The sequence below is a fragment of the Colobus angolensis genome, unplaced genomic scaffold (assembly GCF_000951035.1).
Source record: "Colobus angolensis palliatus isolate OR3802 unplaced genomic scaffold, Cang.pa_1.0 Scaffold304, whole genome shotgun sequence".
Classification (NCBI taxonomy): domain Eukaryota; kingdom Metazoa; phylum Chordata; class Mammalia; order Primates; family Cercopithecidae; genus Colobus; species Colobus angolensis.
The window spans coordinates 87,391-109,545 of NW_012116311.1; the positions used below are offsets into that span (position 1 = coordinate 87,391).

At 39.1% G+C, this 22,155-nt stretch overlaps 1 protein-coding gene across 6 annotated transcripts in view; it reads right to left on the reverse strand.

Moving 5' to 3' along the window:
- Positions 1-9,164: 9,164 nt before the first annotated feature.
- HMGN3 (high mobility group nucleosomal binding domain 3) overlaps positions 9,165-22,155 on the reverse strand; it is a 39,858-nt gene continuing 26,867 nt past the window's right edge. Inside the window, exons 3-7 of one of the 6 annotated variants that reach the window (XM_011950263.1) lie at positions 16,511-16,540; positions 11,519-11,569; positions 10,210-10,323; positions 10,003-10,089; positions 9,165-9,647 (exon numbers count right to left, since the gene is read on the reverse strand). In XM_011950263.1, the coding sequence (XP_011805653.1) occupies positions 9,609-9,647; positions 10,003-10,089; positions 10,210-10,323; positions 11,519-11,569; positions 16,511-16,540 (321 nt within the window). In that variant the 3' untranslated portion in view covers positions 9,165-9,608. Of the gene's footprint in view, positions 10,818-11,518; positions 11,570-16,510; positions 16,541-22,155 lie in introns of all 6 variants that reach the window. The other 5 variants (XM_011950262.1, XM_011950264.1, XM_011950268.1 and 2 more) reach the window with 5 other exon arrangements.

Consider the following 22,155-nt stretch of genomic DNA (forward strand, 5'->3'; position numbering starts at 1 on the left):
TACATTGCAGTGATCACAGCCATTTATCCCTCAACACTTCAGCACACATTCCCTATGAATAACTACAATACCACTGTTATAACTTATAAAACTAACAATAATTTCCTAATATGTAATATCCAGACTATATTCTAATTAAAGATAAAATATGAGTTAATTGAGGGATCCAGTTAGTTGCCAGATTCCTTTTCTCCAGACACCATGCTCATCCTGTGTCTCCCTTGTGGAAGAATCTAGGGTGGCTTCATGTTTCTTGCTGATCAAGTCCAAACACTGGTGCCTGACTTTCAAAGCTTTCTATGATCTTGTGGGTCTTTTGTGCATTGCCTATGTTCCCACATACATTTACATAACATTTCCTGAGTGCCTACTGTGTGCCAGGCATGGTGCTGATTGCTTTGTGTTCACAGTCAGTTCCTACTGCCTCATATCATCAACCTTCTGCTCGGACATGGTGTCTCCTTATCTTTCTGCAAAAACTGTGTGCATTGATCATTGAGAGGAGTTATTCTGCCCTCTCAGCCTTTAGAGTTTCCTAGTTCAGTAGTCTTCAAATTGTGTCCCACGGATTCAGTTGATGAGCCCCAGGAGTGGCCTTGAGGTTGAGGTGATGGCCAAGAGGGTGGGTCATAGATTCCCTATAGCTTCCCCTATTACCACTAAGAAAGAATTGTTAGTATTCTACCACTTTTAAAAAATGGTTTTACAATCCATGAATCTAATCCAACCAAATCCTTTTACAGAAGAATAGTGAATCAATTTGCTCAGGTATCCAAAACTTGGTTTGGGGAGAAGAACCTACTTCAGGGATATTTGAGTACCCGTGCTTACCTTTAGCCTTTGGGAAGGTTGTCCCCTTGTCTGAACAGTCACTCAAACTCCTCTCAGATCCACTCTGACCTCCTTAAAGCATTGGCAACATCTACCCTTTCTTTACCATTAAATCTCCCCACAAGTTGCCCAAGGTCGTATCTTTCTCTGCTCTCCTAAAGCATTTTTAGTCTGAATTGCATACATTTAACATTTAATTCTGTGCTGTTGAAAATCGTTTTTCTTTTTTTGTGTGTTTTAGTTTTTCTTCTTTCAAGGTCAATGGTACTTTGAACTCGGGAGAACAACTTCGACTTTTTAGTTCGCCAAGCAAATAAACATTCACTGAATAATTACTGTGCACCAGGCATTAGTTGAGGTGCTTTGAAGAACACAAGGATGAATAACTCCTTGCTTCCAGAGGCTCAAAATTCTATTTGTGAAAAGAGACAAGGAAATAATGTTCTACAGTGTGAATGAAGTAAGTACAAAATATAGGTCAAGAAAGGTGCTGTGACAATGCAAGAGGAAATGCAACTCATTGTAACAGAAAAGATCAATAAAGTTTCTATTTGTTTCCATCCATCATGGGGCACCCTGTAGACAAGTGCTGTTGATTAACAGAGGGTTTTATTCTATTTCAGTTTTGATGAATTAGTATTCAACTTTGATGGAAAAAAAAAAAAATCCAGAAGTGGATATGGCCAAAGGCCTGTTTTGCCTTATAAGAACAAAGACAAAAATTAAATCTCTTCTTGGGGTTGTGATTACTCTTGTAACACAGGGCTCAGAACACAGTAACTGCTTAACAGTTGCTTGTTAAAAGCAGTTTGTGGTGCTTTGTACATACTGAGTAAACCAGTTTTTAAGAGTACCATTCATTGTCAATTTCCTACATTGAATTCCATTAAAGAGCAAAAGCATATTTTAAAATCACCTTATTCTGATTCGATCCTACCTTCAGAAGAGTTCAAAAATTTCTCAGGAAAAAAAGCAATTCTTCTGAAATTCAAAGGAGACTCAGCTCCAAGCATAAAACTACATCAGCTAATTATTAAGGTCAAGCCCAGTTCTATGATTCCCAACTCTGAGGCTACCTTCCTCCTATCATTTATTCCCCCAAAACTCTATTTTACCTCAAATTCAAATTCCAAAGGCAATTTGTGTGACATTCTAGGGTTTTCTAGTACAAAAATATATTAGTGGAAGAGCCACAAGAAATACTCAGGATGAATTATTTCCTGGAAGTACAACTAAACATTAATTACGCCAAACCCAAATTGTCATTTTTGGCAGGCACTCTCTGGCAACCAGATGAATAATACTCTTAAGATGTTATTCATTAAAGTTAACTTATTTAATTTCTTGTGGGTTTGTTTATGGCTAACATCTGTTAAAGTCATGGAGATACAGTTCTCAAAATGAAATCCATTAGAGAAACTACATTAAAGGTGTACCATGAAAGAGGTTAGGATTCCATAATGGCTCTTGTAAATGTATGTTTATTTGTGTTACTATGTAATTAATGTTGGCTTCCCCACCCACTACACTCTAAGCACCATAAGAGCAGGGAAACTAACCTTTTCACTACTGCTTCCCCAGTACCTTGCAAAATGCCTGATACCTAGGAGTTCAATATATTTTTGATAAATTGGTGAACTTGGAAGACAGAGTTTGGTGCACTCCTGGATTACTCTTTGCCCAGTAAAACATACTTCTTAGAGATCAGGATGAACTCACAGAAGACACACTAATCAAATTTGCAGAGAGGGGAACAGCTAGGGAAAGCGTAGGTTGAGCCATAGGAAAATGCTGTTTTTGCAGGTCCAAATGAGAAGAGAAGATAAATGTTTATTTTGGTTCAACCTAATGTGACAGTTTTGAATATTCCTGCTCCCATTTCTCAACCATGTGAGTTTATAAGACTCATTTAAATGCATCACACTTTTAAGAGACATCTGGCCGGGCGTGGTGGCTCACACCTGTAATCCCAGCACTTTGGGAGGCCGAGGCGGGCAGATCACGAAGTCAAGAGATTGAGATCATCCTGGCCAACATGGTGAAACCCTGTCTCTAATAAAAACACAAAAATTAGGTGGGCGTGGTGGCATACGCCTATAGTCCCAGCTACTCAGGAGGCTGAGGCAGGAGAACTGCTTGAACCCAGGAGGCACAAGTTACAGTGAGCTGAGATCGTGCCACTGCACTCCAGCCTGGCGACAGAGTAAGACTCCATCTCAATAAAATAAAATAAAATAAAATAAGAAGACATTTATTTCCTATGACCATAATCTGGAAGGGTAAGAGAAAACAGAGTTGTTTTAGGGTGTGATAGACATCTTTAGATATTTGAGCAGCTGTTGGGGGAAGGATCAAATTAGCTTATATGTGCCTGATCCTAGTTTAACTGCAACCAATAATTGGAAGCTTCAAGGAGACAGTTCTTAATTCAGCAATAAGGATGAACTTTCTTTCAGAGCAGTTTGGATGATACTTCTTCAAACTGGATGTATTTAATCAGTCTGAGTAACTCTTTGCTTGATCCTATTGTAAAGAGAAATCTAAGCCACATCAGGGAGGGACTAGATGACCTCAGAGGCTCTTCTCAGCTTCAGAGTTTATGATTTGGCTTCAAGGAACCCAGTGAGACCCATTAATGTAGGTCCAGGTGTATTTATCTCTAAGGGGATATTCTGTATTTAATTGTTAAATATTATATGATTTAAAAAGAAAGGTATTACAGATCACGGTATAATTTTTCTAGGAAAGTGAACTTGGGTCTAGATTAAAAATAAATGTGCATACACAAAGGTGACCAAGTATTATCACAAGAACAGGACCACAACCAACTATTTTCTTTTTCACTAATTAGTGGTATTAGTGTTTTAAAAGGCTTTAAATCCAGGCTAAATTAGATAAAGATTAATTTTTGCATTAATTCCAAGGAATACTTGCCAGAATCATGGTTTATATGTTTGGGTTACACCAAACATATAGCTTCCAATTAGCTTCAGTTGGAGATGGATATAGTAGTGGTAACAACCCTGAGCTTGGTTGTTTCCTGTCCATAAAAGACCAAATTCAGTTCCACAAGTATTTACTGAGTCTATTTAATTTGTCATGTCCTAGAGGCACAAGGGAGAATGAGACAATGCAACCACTCCTCAAGGAACTAATATGCTCCATGTTTTGGCTAGAAATATTAACATTCCCTGTATTAGTCCATTCTCATGCTGCTAATAAAGACATACATGAGGCTGGGTAATTTATAAAGAAAAAGAGGTGTAATGGTCTCACAGTTTCACAAGGCTGGGAAGGCCTCACAATCATGGTGGAAGCCAAAGGAGGAACAAAGGCATATCTTATATGGTGGCAGGCAAGAGAGGTCAGAAGCAAAGGCGGAGGGGAAGGGCCCTTATAAAACCATCAGATTTCATGAGAACTAATTCACCATCATAAGAACAGGATGGGGGAAACTGCCCCAGGATTCGATTATCTCCACCTGGTCCCTCCCACAACAGTGGGGAATTATGGGAACTACAATTCAAGATGAGTTGGGTGGGGACACAGCCAAACCACATCACTCCCTGAACACTTAAATCTGTGCCATTTAACACTTCTAAACACCTTATAAAGTAAGTACCATTTTAAATCCCATTTATATATAAAAATACTAAAATATAAGTAACTGAGTAAACTCTTGTGGTCATACAGCTGGTAAGTAACCAAGACAAGTTTGAACCCAGTCTGGCTTCAGTGTTCACAAGTTTAACCATTATAATATATTGCCTTCTAAGAGGAGCACAATTCCTTTGCATTGTTCAAGGGATACCCACTGCCTCTGACAAAAATACATGGTATATACTCATCAGAGATGGCTACATAGCCCATTTGTATTCATCCAATGAGTTCAACTGTTATTGGTGGAAAACCTACTGTATTTTAGATACTGCAGCAGGTGATTTCACAGTGACTATCTCATTCAATCCTAACAGCATTGTCAAACAGATACTCTCTTTATTTTACAGAGAAAACTGAAAGTTAGAACTTAAATGACTTTTTCTGAGTTCACACAATTATTGAGAAATAGTACCAGGATTTAAGCTCAGGCCTCCTGATTCTAAGTCCTGTGCTCTCAGTAGGCTTATGAAAAGTCATTTTTTGAAAAGAATACAAGTCAGTAGTTGTTAGTATATTTATGAAGTTGTTCAAGCATCACCACTATTTAATTCCAGGACATTACAAAAGACACCCTGCACCCTTTAGTAGCCACCTGCCTTTCCTCCCTCCCCCGTCCCCTGGCAACCAATATTCTAGTTTGTGTCTCTATGGATTTGCCTATTCTGGACATTTCATATATGTGGCCTTTTACATCTGGCTTCTTTTACTTAGCATTTTGTTTCCAAGGTTTATCTGTGTGGTAGTATGTATCAATATTTCATTCCTGTTTATGGCTATTCCATTTTATGGACATACTATATTTGTTTACTCATCAGTTGATGACCATCTGGATTGGTTTCCACTTTTTCATTATTAGCAATAATGCTACTATGAACATTCATGTGCAAGTTTTTGTGTGAACATATGCTTTCAGTTCTCTTGAGTATGTACCTAGGAGTGGAACTGCTGGATCATGTGGTAACTGTTTAACTTTTGAGGAGCCGCCAAACTGTTTTCTAAAGAGGCTTACCATTTTACAATCCCATGAGAAGTGAACGAAGGCTCAAATCTCTATATCTTCTCCAGTACTCACTATTTTTCCTTTAAAATTATTATAATAGCCATCCCAGTGGGTATAAAGTGATTCCTCATTACAGTTTTCAGTTGCATTTCCCTACTAATGATGTTGACTATCCTCTCATATTTCATGTGCTTATTGGCCATTTGTATCCATTTTTGGAGCAATGTCTATTGAAATCTTTTGCTTTTTTTTTTCTTTGAGATGGAGTTTTGTTCCTGTCGCCCATGCTGGAGTGCAATGGCATGATCTCAGCTCACTGCAACTTCCACCTCCTGAGTTCAAGCAATTCTCCTGTCTCAGCCCCCCAGTAGCTGGGACTACAGTCACGCGCCACTACACCTGGCTAATTTTGTATTTTTAGTAGAGACAGGGTTTCACCATGTTGGCCAGGATAATCTCGAACTCCTGACTCAGGTGATCTGCCCTCGGCCTCCCAAAGTGCTAGGATTACAGATGTGAGCCACCACGCCCAGCCTAAATTACTTATTTTTAATTTAGTTTCTTGTGTTTTTGATGTCAAACCTAAGAAATCACTGCCTAATTTAAAGTCATGAAGATATACATGTAAGTATCATTTTAAACCTGGGCTTTCAAAGACTTTCTCTTCTCCCATGAGGGAAGAGATGCATAATCACAAAGTTCCCTTTATGGCTTTAAGTGAGCCCAAGTCTCTATTTGGTGTTGTAAAATTGGGCTTATTTTTACTAGGGGACAGGAACATTACATTTAGATAAATAATTAAACATTTTCTTCTAAATTAAAATTATTTATGTAAAGTGCTTATTACAGGACCTTAAACACTTTCTGGCTATTATTATCCTAATCATTATAACCATCCTAAGATTTTAAATCAATATTCTGCATAAAATAATAGAAAATAATAAAAGTTTTGCACTCATGATAAAGGGAAACACATTCAAAAAAGAGACATGTTAGCATGTGATAGCTGAGGTGAGACAGTTTTTCTAAGCGCACTATTTTTGGTCAACCTAAGGGATAGCATTTGTACCTCTAACCAAGTTATGTCCCCTAAAATTTGGGGATAGAAACCTTCATTTCATACCTGTTTCCAACCTCTTAATTATGTAAACATACATTTAAGATTTTATGGGATGGTTCACCTATTGTTTGACCATTGTATCTTGACTTTCGGTTCAGATTAATTTTTCACAGAACTTACAGTTGGGGATTCCAGGGCCACATGCCCACTCTTGCTGCACCAGAATCCATGGGGTAGCCTCCAGAGAGAATTTTAAGTGTGCAGTAAATTTCAAGTGTACAAATAGTGCAACTCAATTACAGGGGGCACCATTTGACTCAAAGCGATTGTAGATTCATAGGGCTTTTATAATTCTCCAGCAAATTAGCAGACAAGTGTCTTAGAGAAAGAGAACCTTTTCCTAATTTTCTATAAATTCACCAAAGGAGTAGCAGTGGGGCAGTGCATGGAGAGTCCCACAACTTCCATGTAGTTGAAGGTAGTGTGTCCTTATTTTTGGCAGTATATTCATCAAATCTTTAAGTTGTGGGGGACCAATTTGGGGATCCTGGGTTATTGTGGGTAGCTGGGGTCTCTATGCTATCTGCTCGTTTTGTCAATATGGCCATGATAATATCTATATATTGTACTTAAGTAGACATCAATAGCCTATAGAACCCCTGATCTTTGTGTGTTTGATGCTATTACTAATAGTAATAATAGTAATAATTGATGCTATTAATAATAGTAATAGCATCAATGGTTGTTATGAGTAACAATGATTTAAAACACACTGACTCTCCAATAGAAAAAGACAAAATCAGAATTCACAGAAATTCAAATGACCATTAAACAGAAAAAGTTCAACTTTACTAGTAATAGAATACATTTAAAACTAAAAGTGAGGTATATTTTCACTTATTAGACTGACCAAACTGAGTGCTGGCAAAGGTGGAAAGAGATGGTATTCATATGTTGGTGATGGAAGGGGATATTGGTACATCTTTTTTGGAGGCGGTCAAAATGTCAAATGTATATTCCCTTTGATTCAGACATTCCGCTTCTGGGAAGTTATTTAGTTGAGCAGAAGAAATACATAGGTAGGCAAAGCTTTGTATACAGGCATATTTGTATTGGCAGCACTGTAATATTAGAAATGATCTATTTCTCCAACTACAGATTGAATAAATTCAAAATAGGATAGTGATTCATTCTTTTAAAAAATATATATACATATGTATATGTGTGTATACATAACCCTAACACACACACACACACACACACACATGAGAAAGACAAAATAGACAAAATAGTGTGCAGTGATTATCTCTGGGATGTAGGAATGGGAGGAAAAAAGATTTTGACTTTTTGCTTTATGTATTATTGTAGTATTTGGTCTTTTTTTTAAATCACTGGCATCATTTACATAATTTTTTAAAAAGTAAACCTAGGGAATTTATGGTTCACTTCTGGACTGGAAACTGGCCAGCAATATACTCCAAGTGAGTACTAACTGTATACTGAAAATATTTTTGTAAAGTGTTCACTGGATACTAGATATTTTTCTTCGAGGTAAAGTAGTTTTTAGCATGTCCAAAACTCATGAATTAAGGTATGTTTCATACTCAGAAACCAAGTAAACTATGAACAAGATTATTCTGTATATAATACGGTTGATATATGCAGTCAACTAATGACAGACGTGGGACAAGGAGACAAGTTTACGTTCTTAGCCCCAAAATATAATCTGGAGGAGGAACTTTGTTGATAAGCACAACATAAAAGCATCTAAGGCCCAAAGGAGCAACAGCTTCTTTGCAGGAGTCCCTGAGCAGCACAGGCACTACTTGCCATCTTAAAAGATTCAAGTCTTCATTTAAGCCGAATGCCCATAATTCAGCTTTCCCGGGGTGCTCATGCAGTTACCAAACTTCTCAGGTTGCAAAGAACAACAAAAAATAACACGTATAAAATAACTCCTCTGTTCCTGGCACTGCTATGTCCTTTCATAGACATAAAGACACTGTTTAAAATTCAAAAGACTCCAGCCTGGATTTTCTCCTTGCAGTAAGTCAAATACACTCCACATCTCCATTTCTCATCCTAGAAAGGAGCTCTAATACACCCGTGCCAACTCCATTCTCAAACTGATGCAAGGGTGAAACATGCTCTTTGGGTAAAGCACTTTCAAAGCTGTGAAGTCCTCAAGTGAATGCGAAGGATTTTATACAAATGTGACTTAGTATTTATGATTTTGAAAGTGGGAGATTTTCAAAGTTGAGCCTCAGTTTATGGGTTTTTTTTTTTGTTTTTTTTTTTTTACTAGCTTTGATTTAGCAGAACTATATCCTATTTATAAGGATTTTAAAAAATTAGTGCTTTATGAAGTTTTATTATACAGTAATCATTGCTGGCCACTTCTGGTATAAAGTGAATTAGATGTAATTCTTCTACATTAGCATTCATAGATGATTTTATTAAAACAGTAACAATGTTAAAGGCCAGAAAATTAAGAAACAATCTTATTTGACTTATTGGAGATACCGCTGTGGCGGTATCTTTATATCTTTATATCTTCTGTAACAATAAAACGAAACACTCCCAAAATGCAGTAAAGATACTAAGAGTCAGATATTTTGCAGACAAGTAAACCTTTTATTTTAAACCACAAATAGTCAGCAGGTGGCCACAACTATCCATGTTTCATTAAAATCACATAAAACCTAGGTACAAAAGCACCACTGATTATTGCTCTAGAAAAACTGCATGAAAAATTCAAATATGCACAGTAAAAACACCACAGTATGCACAGGACTAAATTTTAAAGCAAGTGCATGGAATGCTGGATCCATCTTACACACAGCTTTCCAATATTTAACTAATATTTATTTTACTTGAGGATGATGTAAATTTCCAAAAAGCATGACTATGACACGATAAAATGTCCATCCTTATATATTTTTGTATGCCAACTAGTAGAGTCCTAAAAAATTAGCATTTACAAAATACTTGGTAAAAATAGCTTTTAAAAGTTGTCCCAAGAGATACATAAAATCAACCCCAATTTTTCATGACAATTCATTCTCCCTCGTTATCTACAGATTCAGTTTTCTGTGCCTGTGAAAAAGAAAGGAAAAAAAATATATAGTTACTACTAAAACTACTATAAGCAAAGGAAATTCCACCCACCAACACACAGTTTTGAACATTTGTTTTCTTTTTTTCTTCCAGCTTTACTGCAAAACCTATTTCAACTCTGAGTGAAGAAGAAACAAGGCAGAAATACATTACACAAACACTTTGTTGCATTTATCGCTTTCTGCTTTTCAAACAACCACAGAAGCCTTACCTGCAAGCTCCCACTCTTCGTGATAATTAAAAAAAAAAACAAAAAACAAAAAACCATCACACTACTATCTGATTCTAGTCACTGCAAACATGCAGAATTTTCTACTGTACCCTTAACTCTCACTGTTTCAATCTGCCCCTTTACTGACAGTGTGCTGGGTGGGGTGCCTCTGGAGGTTGAGACATTAACAGTTGAGCGAGAGATGTGGATCTGCAATAACATTACAGGCAATAAAAAGAGACATTAAGAACAGGCTATCACCGGCTGAAGGACTGAGAAATTTCTTTAAAGACACTGATTCAATCAGTGGGAGGTATTTATGAAAAGTACCTCTTCAGCTTTAGTTTCACCATTTTCAGATGGTGCAGTACCTTCCTTTCCAGCTTCCTGCTTTTCCTCCTTCTTCCCTTTAGCACCTCTGCTAATCTTTGCTCCAGGTTCTTTCTAACAGGGGATCAAAGCAGAGGGAAAGAGAATGTTAGACATGGTGTGGTGATGGCCAAAAGCAATCAGCCTCTGTCCGAACACAAGGTGAAGTACAACCATCACCATCATGGTGGCCTTTATGGAGACACGGGAGCCCAATTTTGCTGGGTTTCAGCTGAGTTACACTGCACAAATATGAGTCTCTGAAAATGTAATAACAGGTTGCACAGAAAGTCCAGTGTACTTTCTCTTCTGTGGAAAACACAATGATTCCTCTCCTGGATTTGTTCAGTGGACCTCCCCTCCAGTAAGGGGAGAAGTGGTTCTGCCATGGAGACAGCAGCAGCAGGACTTGGGGAAGGAGGAGGCAGAGGCAGAGCTGGGGGAGAACCCAGCCAGGGGGTGGCTCTGCTGCTGCTTTCCAATGAAACCCCTCACGTGAAGACACATAGCTTGCATGACTAGAAAGCTGGGAAGGTGCCAGGAAATGCAGCCCAGATGAAGCAAAGTTCCTAATTTTAAGACCAAACAACAAAAGTGAGTTCTGTTTCTGAAATCACCTACTCACACCACTATACAGATAAGTTTCAAACAATTCACATGGGATAATACCGAAGGGTAGAGTGCAGAAAAGCCATTTTGGGTAAGTTCCCTAAGAATTCTGTATTTCAGTTTCCTCATCTGCAAAACAGGATATTTGTATCTACTTCAATAGAGTTTATGTGAAGGTCATATGAGTAAAGCAATCAACCATATCTGCCATACTCTAAGGGCCTTATAAATGCTATTATTACCTGCTCGCATTATTATATTATTATTATTAGACCTCAGACTGGCCTGCAAAATCCAGTTAGATGAAGTCAGAAGCCCCTTCCCAAATTCCTCCCATAGTGGGGCAGTGCTGCCAGGGCCCAAACTCACCCCCGCTGCCTGCCATGTGAACCGCATGTTCACGAGGCTGCTGCCAAACCCCCTTTGGACACGAGGCTTCTCAGAGCAACATCTCTGACTTCCTGTGCCTCACTGACCAAATGGAAAACACACTCCTATTAAGGCAGAAAACTGTGCTTTATGCCTTTAAGAAAGCCCATAACAGTAGTAATGGTTTTAGCTTGGATCATTAAATATGGCCTTTCCTTGAATGATTCTGAGGTAGGGAATTATAATTTATTCATTGTTTAAAAAGCCAAAAGTGGGAAACAGCACTTCTTACCTTAGCAGATGTTTTTCTTGGTTTGGGTTCAGGTTTTGGTGGAGCAGGTTTCTGCAAAGATAATTTAAATTACACAAATACTGAAAAAGACAACTGTCAGCACCAAAAGAAACACAAAAAGACTAACAAAGACAACTATCCATTTTGACAAGGCCTTGGTCATTAAAAAGTATTTCATCCTATTTTCAGCACCAGGTAACAGCATAAAGATCTCTGCATTTCATAACTATTTTCACCCTGGGTTCACAAGGGAACTGCAGGTGAGATCGAAAAGCTGACTCCTCATTCCCTGGTCCAGAATAGCTCTCTGGGAACAGGTCTAAGCTTCTATCTCCTACGTGTCTGTTCTTCCTTTTATCACAGCACAACAGCAAGAGGAATGACTCAGGCCCGTGGCCAAAGGACTCAATGAATTCAGTTGCACTGGCCTTCCTAACAACCTAGAAATGACAGCACAATCACTAGCAAAGCCCAGCTGGTAATGAAGACTGCTGCCTGTGAAGTATTTCAAAATCACTTCCAAATCCTTCCACTTCTGATGTAGATTTCGAGTTTCTGTTGCCAAGCTTCTTCCTACTTTTATTCTCTCCAATGCCAGCTCAAGGTGAGAATCTTTTGCCTAACCAGATATGCTGGGCTCATTTGTCCCTAGAGGTTTTCATTGAGAACATAATTATAATGATAAAATGTCTACCGTTAGCTCCCGAAGTTTAAAAATTTTCACAGATATTATTAGCCAAAGAGTCCCCTAGGAAACTATTTTTTCCTGCCTCATGTGGTCCTCCTTCAGTTCCCATGAGCAGCACTCGCACACCGTGTGACCACGGTCCCTCTGCCACACAATGCTTCAGCCCTGGCCAGCTTCCCAGGGGCCTGAGACCAGGTGGCACATGCGGATAACTGGAGAAAGATAACCATTTGACTTCAGGAGTTTTCTGTAGGTATTTTAGGGCAAATATTTCTCTCATAGAACTAGAAAAAAGTGTACATCTCTCCCGGCACTAGAATGGTTTTAAAATAGAAAACACTGGCCAGGGTCTCCCCCTATGGAGAAAAATACATGTTCCTCCCTACTGCCTCTAGGTAATTCAGGTTCACACTGAATCTGCCCCTTTTCATCAAGTGCATAAAGGGAAATTGTAGACAGTTCGATTTCAGAAGATTGGCTGTTAGAAATGACCTTTCAAATAAAAAAAGAAAATCCAGCTTGAAAAGTAAGAGATCTTTTTATTAATCTTCTTATCACCCTAAATCTGCAGCCCAAATACAGCAGCTTTCAGGGTTCTTACATTTTCAGAATTTAAAACATTTTGTTATCCTAAGCTTTGATATACTGTACTAATATACATGTTTCCTCCATTTACAGTAAACTATTTCCTTTTATATTATTTTCTGGTGCGCAGACCATTCCCTCTGACCCAGCATTCAAGTGTTTTGATGGGACCAGGAAATGAGGTTTTGAAGTCTCTAATCCTGCCGGCCTCTGAGGAGGCTCTGTTTCCGTAGCACAGGGAATGATTTCAGTGGAAGGTGCTTGTATTGCTGGTTTCTGGTGCTCAGGAAAAGCTTCGTTTTAAATTTTGGTTTTCATTTGACTTACAAGGTGTGTTCCCTTAACTGCCTGGAGATTCACAACAGCAACCCCAGCTCTTAAGTCCTCCTAGTGCTCTTAAGTCCTCCTAGTCCAATCACGTCTTCCTGATATGGTTTGGCTGTGTCCCCACTCAAATCTTATCTTGAATTGTAACTCCTACAATTCCCATGTGCCGTGCCAGGAACCTGGTGGGAGGTGACTGAATTACAGGGATGGGTCTTTCCTGCGCGGTTCTTATGATTAGTGAATGAGTCTCACGAGATCTGATGGTTTTAATAAGAGGAGTTTCCCCGCACAAGCTCTGTCTCTCTTCGCCTGCCACCATCCACGTAAGACATTACTTGCTCCTTTTGCCTTTCTCCATGATCGTGAGCCTTCCCCAACCACATGGAACTGTAAGTCCAATAAAACCTCTTTCTTTCGTAAATTGTCCAGTCTTGGGTATGTCTTTATTAGCAGTGTGAAAATGGACTAATAATACAGTAAATTGGTACCAGAAGAGTGGGGCACTGCTGAAAGATAACTGAAAATGTGGAAGTGACTTTAGAACTGGGTAACAGACAGAGGTTGGAACAGTTTGGAGGGCTCAGAAGAAGACAAGAAAATGTGGGAAAGTTTGGAACTCTCTAGAGACTTGCTGAACGGCTTTGACCCTTCCTAAAGACTTGTTGAATGGCTTTAACCAAAATGCTTATAATGATATTGGCAATGAAATCTAGGCAGAGGTGGTCTCAGATGGAGATGAGGAACTTGTTGGGAACTGGAGCAAAGGTGACTCTTGTTATGTTTTAGCAAAGAGACTGGCAACATTTTGCCCCTGCTCTAGAGATCTGTGGAACTTTGAACTTGAGAAAGATGATTTAGGGTATCTGGTGGAAAAAATTTCAAAGCAGCAAAGCATTCAAGAGGTGACCTGGGTGTTGTTAAAGGCATTCAGTTTTAAAAGGGACACAGAGCAGAAAAGTTTGGAAAATTTGCAGCCTGGCAATGCAACGGAAAAGAAAATCCCATTTTCTGAGCTGAGGAGAAATTCAAGCCAGCTGCAGAAATTTGCATAAGTAATGAGGAGCCAAATGCTATGCACAATACAATGAGAAAAATGTCTCCAGGGCATGTGAGAGACCTTTGCAGCAGCCTCTCCCATTACAGGCCCAGAGGTTTAGGAGGACAAATGGTTTCGTGGACCTGACCCATGGTCCCAGGGTTCCTCTGCTGTGTGCAGTCTAGGGACTTGGTGCCCTGTCTCCCAGCTGCTCCAGCTGTGACTAAAAGGGGCTAAGGTACAGGGGCTGTTGCTTCAGTGGGTGGAAGTCCCAAGTCTTGGCAGCTTCTGTGTGGTGCTGAGCCTGCGAGTGCGCAGAAGTTAAGAATTAAGGTTTGGGAACCTCTGCCTAGATTTCAGATGTATGGAAACACCTGGATGCCCGGGCAGACGTTGTTGCAGGGGCAAGGTCCTCATGGATAACCTCTGTTAGGGCAGTGCAGAAGGGAAATATGGGGGTGGAGCCCTCACACAGAGTCCCTACTGGGAAACTGCCTAGTGGAGCTGTGAGAAGAGGGCCACTGCCCTCCAGACCCCAGAATGGTAGATCCACTGGCAGTTTCCACTGTGTGCCTGGAAAAGCCACAGCCACTCAATGCCAGCCTGTGAAAGCAGCCAGAAGGGAAGATGTATCCTGAAAAGCCACGGGGGCGGAGTTACCCAAGACCATGGAAACCCATGTCCTGCATCTGCATGACCTGGATGCAAGAAAAGGAGACAAAGGAGATCATTTTGGAGCTTTAAGATTTGACTGCCCTGCTGGATTTCAGACTTGCAAGGGGTCTGTAGCCCCTGTGTTTTGGCCAATTTCTCCCATGTGGAATGGTGGTATTTACCCAATACCTGTATCCCCATTTTACCCAAGAAATAACTAACTTGCTTATGAGTTTACAGGCTCACAGGCAGAAGGGACTTGCCTTGTCTCAGATGAGACTTTGGACTTTTGAGTGAATGCTAAAATGAGCTAAGATTTCGGGGACTGTTGGGAAGGCATATTTGGTTTTGAAATATGAGGACATGGGATTTGGGAGGGGCTAGGGGCAGAATAATATGGTTTGGCTGTGTCCCCACCCAAATGTCATCTTGAATTGTAACTCCCACAATTCCCATGTGTCATGGGAGGAACCTGGTGGGAGGTGATTGAATTATGGGGCAGGTCTTTCCTGCACTGTTCTCGTGAAAGTGAATGAGTCTCATGAGATCTGATGGTTTTAAAAATGGGAGTTTCCCTGCACAAACTCTCTCTCTCTCTCTCTCTGCCTGCTGCCATCCACATAAGATGTGACTTGCTCCTCATCTTCCACTATGATTGTGAGGCTTCCCCAGCCACATGGAACTGTAAGTCCAATTAAACCTCTTTCTTTTATAAAATGCCCAGTCTTGAGTATGTCTTTATCAGCAGTGTGAAAACAGACTAATACACTTCCTTATGAGACTCACGTGAAACACTGGCTCACCTGATCCAAGTAGCTGTATTTCCGAACTTGTGAGTGGTCCTGATACCCATTTTTGCTTTGATTCCCTATATTGTACCAGACACAGATTTGGGTTGAGAATGAAATCCATGCTTTCCCAAAGACCAAAGTAGCATGAAGCTTCTCTAATAGCTAGTATGAAGATATACTAATATAGTGTCAGCCAAAATACCAATGCGTTTCCCTCTACCTTCTTAGTGGAAAGCCTGGGCTGCAGGAATTTTAACCAAAATCCTCCGCTGGAGTCCAGCTAATCTCTTAGGAGGGCAGCAAAAGAGAAGAGCATAAGAGCCAGTAGGGAGCACAGGCTGATGAAGAAGAGCTGGAGGATGTCCACCTTGGAGGTTCAGCCACATCTGCCCATCTCAGCTTGTATCCTAACCCCACAAGAATTTCCTGGCTCACAGAAGGAGACTCCAAATAGCAAAGTAGAATTATTACTGTTACAAAGATTCTTTAGGTCTGAAATGAGGCTACAGTATATGGATTCAGACAACTTTCAGAACATTCTCATATAAACATTCTAAAGTATGAGTTGTGGACAGAGAATCAGAATTCTGTTCACTTCAGCGCATCATAGGTAGAATCTGAAGACTGGAACTTTGCCTAATATACTACTTTTGTTTCAGAGATATAGCAATGTCAAACAACATCCTGCTCTATATTCTTCATAATGGGGCTGGCCACTGTCTGACACATTTGATCAAGTCAATTGCTTGGCAACACTGGTCAAATTTGCTAGACGTGAGGACCCCAGGTAATTTTCAAAAAGAAAATAAACTCACGGGAAACCATCTTAATCTTCCTTTTGCTGCTTCACTTTGGACAAAGGGACCATGTACTCATAAGAACTAATGCTGAAGTGGTTCTAAGGTACTTACCGCTGACAATCTGGCAGACCGTCTTGTGGGCTACAAAGGGAATGGAAAATATACATATTTTTTGGTGATTATACAAAATGAAGTTGATTTCTAAAAATCTGTTCTTAATATACCTTACTTTGTTGAATGACTATAATGTATGATTCCCATCACCTTCTCCAGGTAAGCACAATGAAACATATCCCAAGTCCCCTGGGCACCATGACACTCAAGAGGAGGTATTTCTAAAAAGGGGTAGGTACACTGTTCAAATAAACAGCTACTCCGAACTCAGGGTGTGGTGAATAAGTAAGGGAAATGAAGATCAGTTTAGGCTTTATCCCAGATTAAAACCTCTACTTTTATGACAAAATCAACAGCAAGAACATTGAAGTGCTATTTAAGAGCTAGTCTTCAGTCTGACTCCAGCTCCTTAAAAATGGAACTAAAGCTTTTAAGTTAATACAAGAAGAGACTTATGCAATTGTGTAGAAACCAAAATAGCAGGAGTTCCCCATCTTGCTGGTATGTTAGAAATGAAAATGATTACAAATCTTGGCAGTTAACAAGAAAGCCTTCTTTTTACCTATAACAAAACAAACACATTTATCTAGTAGTATATGTTCAAAGGATTTAACTAGAATTAAAAGTGCATTAATTTTTTCTTTTAATTTCAAAGTTTAGAAAATTTACAGAGAAATTGTGTAGAGATTGATATTTTGGGGAAATCTCTTTTTCTTCGAGGATATTACAAGTTAACAGCAAATGACCCTGCAAAGAAAATCTAAATTAAAAGAACTGTCCTAGGCATTTCAGCAATAACACACAAAATTGATATTCTACTTACCATCCAACCTACAGTGGCTCCCCAAGGGATTTCACATTGTAAAAGTATAACTGCCTTTTTAAAAAAGTGCTCCAAAAATAAATATTCCATACTTTTTGTCTGGTTAATTCACTGCTCCATCTCCAGTACAGTAGTGTACTGGCCAACATATAGTATAAACTCAGTATTTGCTGAATAAATGAATCCAAGCCTTTCCCTAGTTCTCACTTCCTCATGCAGAATTTGCCTCAGTACAATAGCTTAAATGTTTCAAATAATTTTTCCTAAGGGGGACAGCAAAAATGGTCAGTAGGAACCCATGCCATAATTATGAGGAATCATGGAATTCTTGAAGTGGGGCTAAGATCAGTCTAGGTCAGCCAGTCAGGCCAAACTGGAAGAAATATTTCTTGCCATCTCCACATCTAAGAACTTCATTGCTGAAAATAGCCAGAGAAGCTAAACTCATCTTTCTTTAAACTACAGAAGGAAATGAAGGGCCAGAGCTTCCATGAATACTTTTAACCCTGGGGTCTCGAGGAAAAATCAGAGCTGGACTTAAGGCCAGCTACGAGAATGTGCTGAGAATGAGAGGCTGTGCAGGTTAAGTGGTTGGGTGGGATACACTCACTGCACAGAGTAAAAGCATGTAAGCTCAGCACATAGCCCTGTGAATTAGTACAGGAGGAGTGTGTGTCAGATTCTCCACAGGAACTACAGTGCCTGCTATGGTTATCAAGGGTGTATTCCTGACAGTGCACCCACGAGTCCCTGGGAACCAGAATCTAAATCCTGCAATACTTTTTCCAGGATGGTTAACTGTATTGAGTATACTGAAGAAAAGGCAACATTTTCAAGTAAACTGGGCAACAAGAGGGTATCTTGTGTTTTTTTAACGTACTTTCTGAGCATAGAGGAGAAAAGAGCACCTTCCAATTACCCAACAGAGCTCAGCTCTGAAGCTTCAGTGTGGCCTCAAGGACAACCCATGTCTGACAAACTACAGCAGGCAGAACACCACCTTCCAAGATGAAACTGGCAGTCTCCATGCTAAACAGAGGTCAAAGAACCTTATCTGACTCCCTCTCCACTTGATGTCAACTCATGAGCACCATGTTGGTCTTGCCTCACATTCACTTCATCTGACTCATGTCTCCATCCCCTCTTGCACAGGACCACCTTCTCTTATATTTCTGTGGCTCCAATATGGTGCAGGGGCCCTCAATAAGTGTTGAGATGAACAGAAGGGGTAAGCACCAGAAACATACAGCAACTGTGAACTTGTGGGGAGGGGAAGAAGTTCTAGAGATACTACTCAGTTACTCTTTAGTTTGGGGCCTGAAAAGGGGCCAAACATGTTAGCCATAACTCAAAACTGCCTCCCTATCTGCCATCTAGTTGTCTTGAATAAAATCTCCATGAAGTGAGGCAAAATCATGAGAGAAGCTCCCCAACTGTGACACTGTTGTTCCTCTCCATGTGAACACCTGAACATGCTGAATAGATTAAGTGATGCCAGAGAGCTCTTCGGGATTTCCAGAGACATTCCCATCTAAGCACTGCTTTGCAGAGCCTAACAGTTGTTCTGATCCAAAGGACTTAATACATTTTAAAAATTCAGGTCCAGTACAGGAGTTCCAAAATAAAAAGCCTAGGAAATTAATGAGGACAAAAAAAAAAAAAATGCCTAAGCTGTAGCCAGTCCCTAAAAATCCTATCTTTTATTATAAAATCATTTTATGACTTGCTACCTAAAATTTCCCAGCTCTTCTTTCTATGCCATTAAGAAAGACCTTTCTTACATTTTCTTTTCCAGTAGCTATCATAAGACATTTTCGTTTTCACTGCAAACAGTGGAGGCTGAGACGAACGTTTCACTCACAGTCAGCAGTACTGATTATGCATGCAAGTATGGACACCTTCCTGGAAAGTTCCATCAGCTTTCACAGCCTTAAAATCTATAAACTATGGGACTATATTTATTGGATATGAAATAGATGAGACTGCTATTTTTTCCTTGTTAAAACACTAACATGTGAAGTACTCATTTGAGACTCAGATTGGGTGGGACTGCTAAGGAAAAAAAAAGGATACTAAGAATTTCTCTCTTTTTTTTTTATTGTGAATCCTCAGGAAAAGTGGTCCAGAGACTGCTCCTCAGCACTTCTCCGACATTCACTATTCCCTTTCCTTGCTTTGTTTTTCTTAATTGCCAATATCCAATTATTTTACTACCTCTCAGGGAGGGAAGGAGGGCTTTTAGAATGAAAAATCATCATTGATAAATATGACAAACACATATGACAAATGTGAGGGTTTGTCACTACGGTATATAGGTGCTGGTCACAATGGAATTATCCCATAGGCATCATCCCATAGGCATGATCATCCTTTAGGTTGGGGAAAATTCTGGTGAAGCCTACTCTGAAAGACATGAAATCTTCTACTTTAATATCCTGGTTGCAAAAGCAACATAGAAGTCTAATCTCCCAATGACAAAGTACACGGGGATAACTATATTCAATAGAATCACTGTACTTTGCTGGATACCGCTTGAAACACATGGATCATTCCTTTGGAATGTGGGAGTATTTTTATTTTTAAGAGATTTTTTTGCTCCTGAGCCTGACCATATACCTCCAAGCAAAACCCAAAAGTCAAGTTGCTTCTAATTCTATTAAAAAAAAAAAAAAGCTTAAAAAGAAATTGCCTTCTTTTCAAAACTGGGAAGTAGAAAAGTTTGTACCTCAGAGCCTTGGCTGGGAATAGACAAGACAGAAAAATGGATACTGGATTACCAGATTTTTAGGACTGCCACAAAAGGGCCACAGGGATAGCGGATTTTGGAGCAGGAGATGCAGATATCTATCCTGGTTCTGCTATTTACAAGTTCTAATACCCAGGGAAAATCATGTTTCTCTGAGAACTTTGCTCTAGTTAAAACAGGGATAACATCTGCCAATCTGTCCTCCAAAATAGCACTTCTCTGAAATTCACTATTCGCCTTCCTTGCTTTGTTTTTCTTCATAGCTAATATTCAGTCATTTTATTTTACTCTCTCTCCCACTAAAAGGAAGTGTCATGAAAGCAGGGATTTTTGCTTGTTTTGTTCACTGTGGGATCTGGAGAGCTTAGAACAGTGCTCGGCATATTATAGGTGCTTATACATTTTTGTTGAGGAATAATCTGCTTCCTCTCATTTTAGAATTACTATATGGACCAGACAAAATAATGGATGTAAAAGGGTTTGTAACTGTTGATGGTAATGACTATAATGTATTATTTTGGTTGTTTACCGTCAAGTCCCCTGAAGTACTATCTTCTGCACAATGCCTTCTAATATGGCAGTGGAAAAGGATTTTCAAAAGAGAATCCCCCTTAGTAACTGTTATCCATTTACTATAGTCAAGATGGTGCATACTCAATGACATAACTGAAAAGTTCAGTCAATCCAGTGAGAAAGAAAAAAAAAATCAATATATTGACAGTTTTTACCCGAAACCATCAGCAAACTAACTGACCTTTTCACTTTTTAAATAACTGTGTTGATGTCCTGAAGTCATTATCATGAGTTTTAATCTGGCCTTGGCTTAAATGACAGGTAGAGCCTTGTCTAGAAAGCATTTTTATTAACAAAAAATATATAAAATACATAGAAATGATATAAAATAAAATATAAAAATAACAAATAAAAATAAAAACATAATAAAAAAATTAGCCAGGTGTGGTAGCATGCACCTACAGTCCTAGCTACTAGGAGACTGAGATGGGAGAATCACTTGAGCCAGGGAGATAGAGACTGCAGTGAGCTATGATCTCGCCACCTCACCCACGCCAGCCTGGATGACAGAGTGAGATGCTGTCTCAAAAAATAAAATAAAATAAAATAAAATAAAATAAACAAAATAAAATAAAATAAAATAAAATAAAATGTATAATACAGCTGTACAAAACTACACACATACCCTTTATATCTATATTCTCAGCAGCTTGATTTGCTTTTGGTGTAGTGGAATTGGGAAGACAATTAAAGATTACTGGGTGCCATGGTGTTCCTAGGTTTTCTGACTGACAAATCAATTTAAATGCTAGTCCCTAAGGAAAAACCCAAATGCTTTTGTTTTGGCATCCAAATCTTAAAAACATTAAGGTTAGTTATACTTAGCCAACTGTTCTAAAAATCACATTTTGCCATTTCCCAAGAAAATTCAAGCATTTATCACTTTTTGGTTAGTTCTTATCATTTTTTGGTTGGTTCTCACATGTGTGTGGTGACTCTGCTTTGGATAAAAAACTTCATGATTATTCCAAAGTCTGTTAAACAGTGAATGCTCGGTACATGGATCATGGGGACAGACAGTTTTGTTTGTTTTGCTTTTAACTTATTTCTTTATAGGTTCTGTTGAAGATTTTCCACTTGGCAGAATGAATTTCCTTGTACAAATCTTGTGCAGGGGTTTTGGTATCATGATAAACTCCTCTGAATTATTAACCACATTATGAATCACCCAATCAAAGAACCTGTAACTAGATATTGTTTTTGTCTCACTCATGACCCCTTTTAGTTGATAAGTTCAAGGGTAATACCTGCAGTTTTCCACCTATTCTAAAGCTCTGTGCAAAGGGAATGGTTGCCATCAAAGTTATATCTCATTTCCTACTATTTCGCCCATCTTTTTTTTAGAGGTTCATGATAATAACCACAGAGGGTCAAATCCAAGAATCTCTTCCAAGTTTCTGGACTTTTGGAGGTTTCTGAATTTTAATACAAAACATCTTTGAATCATTGCCTAATTAATTATCCTAATATCCTAAGAGTGTTCCCAATTAAAAAAAAAAA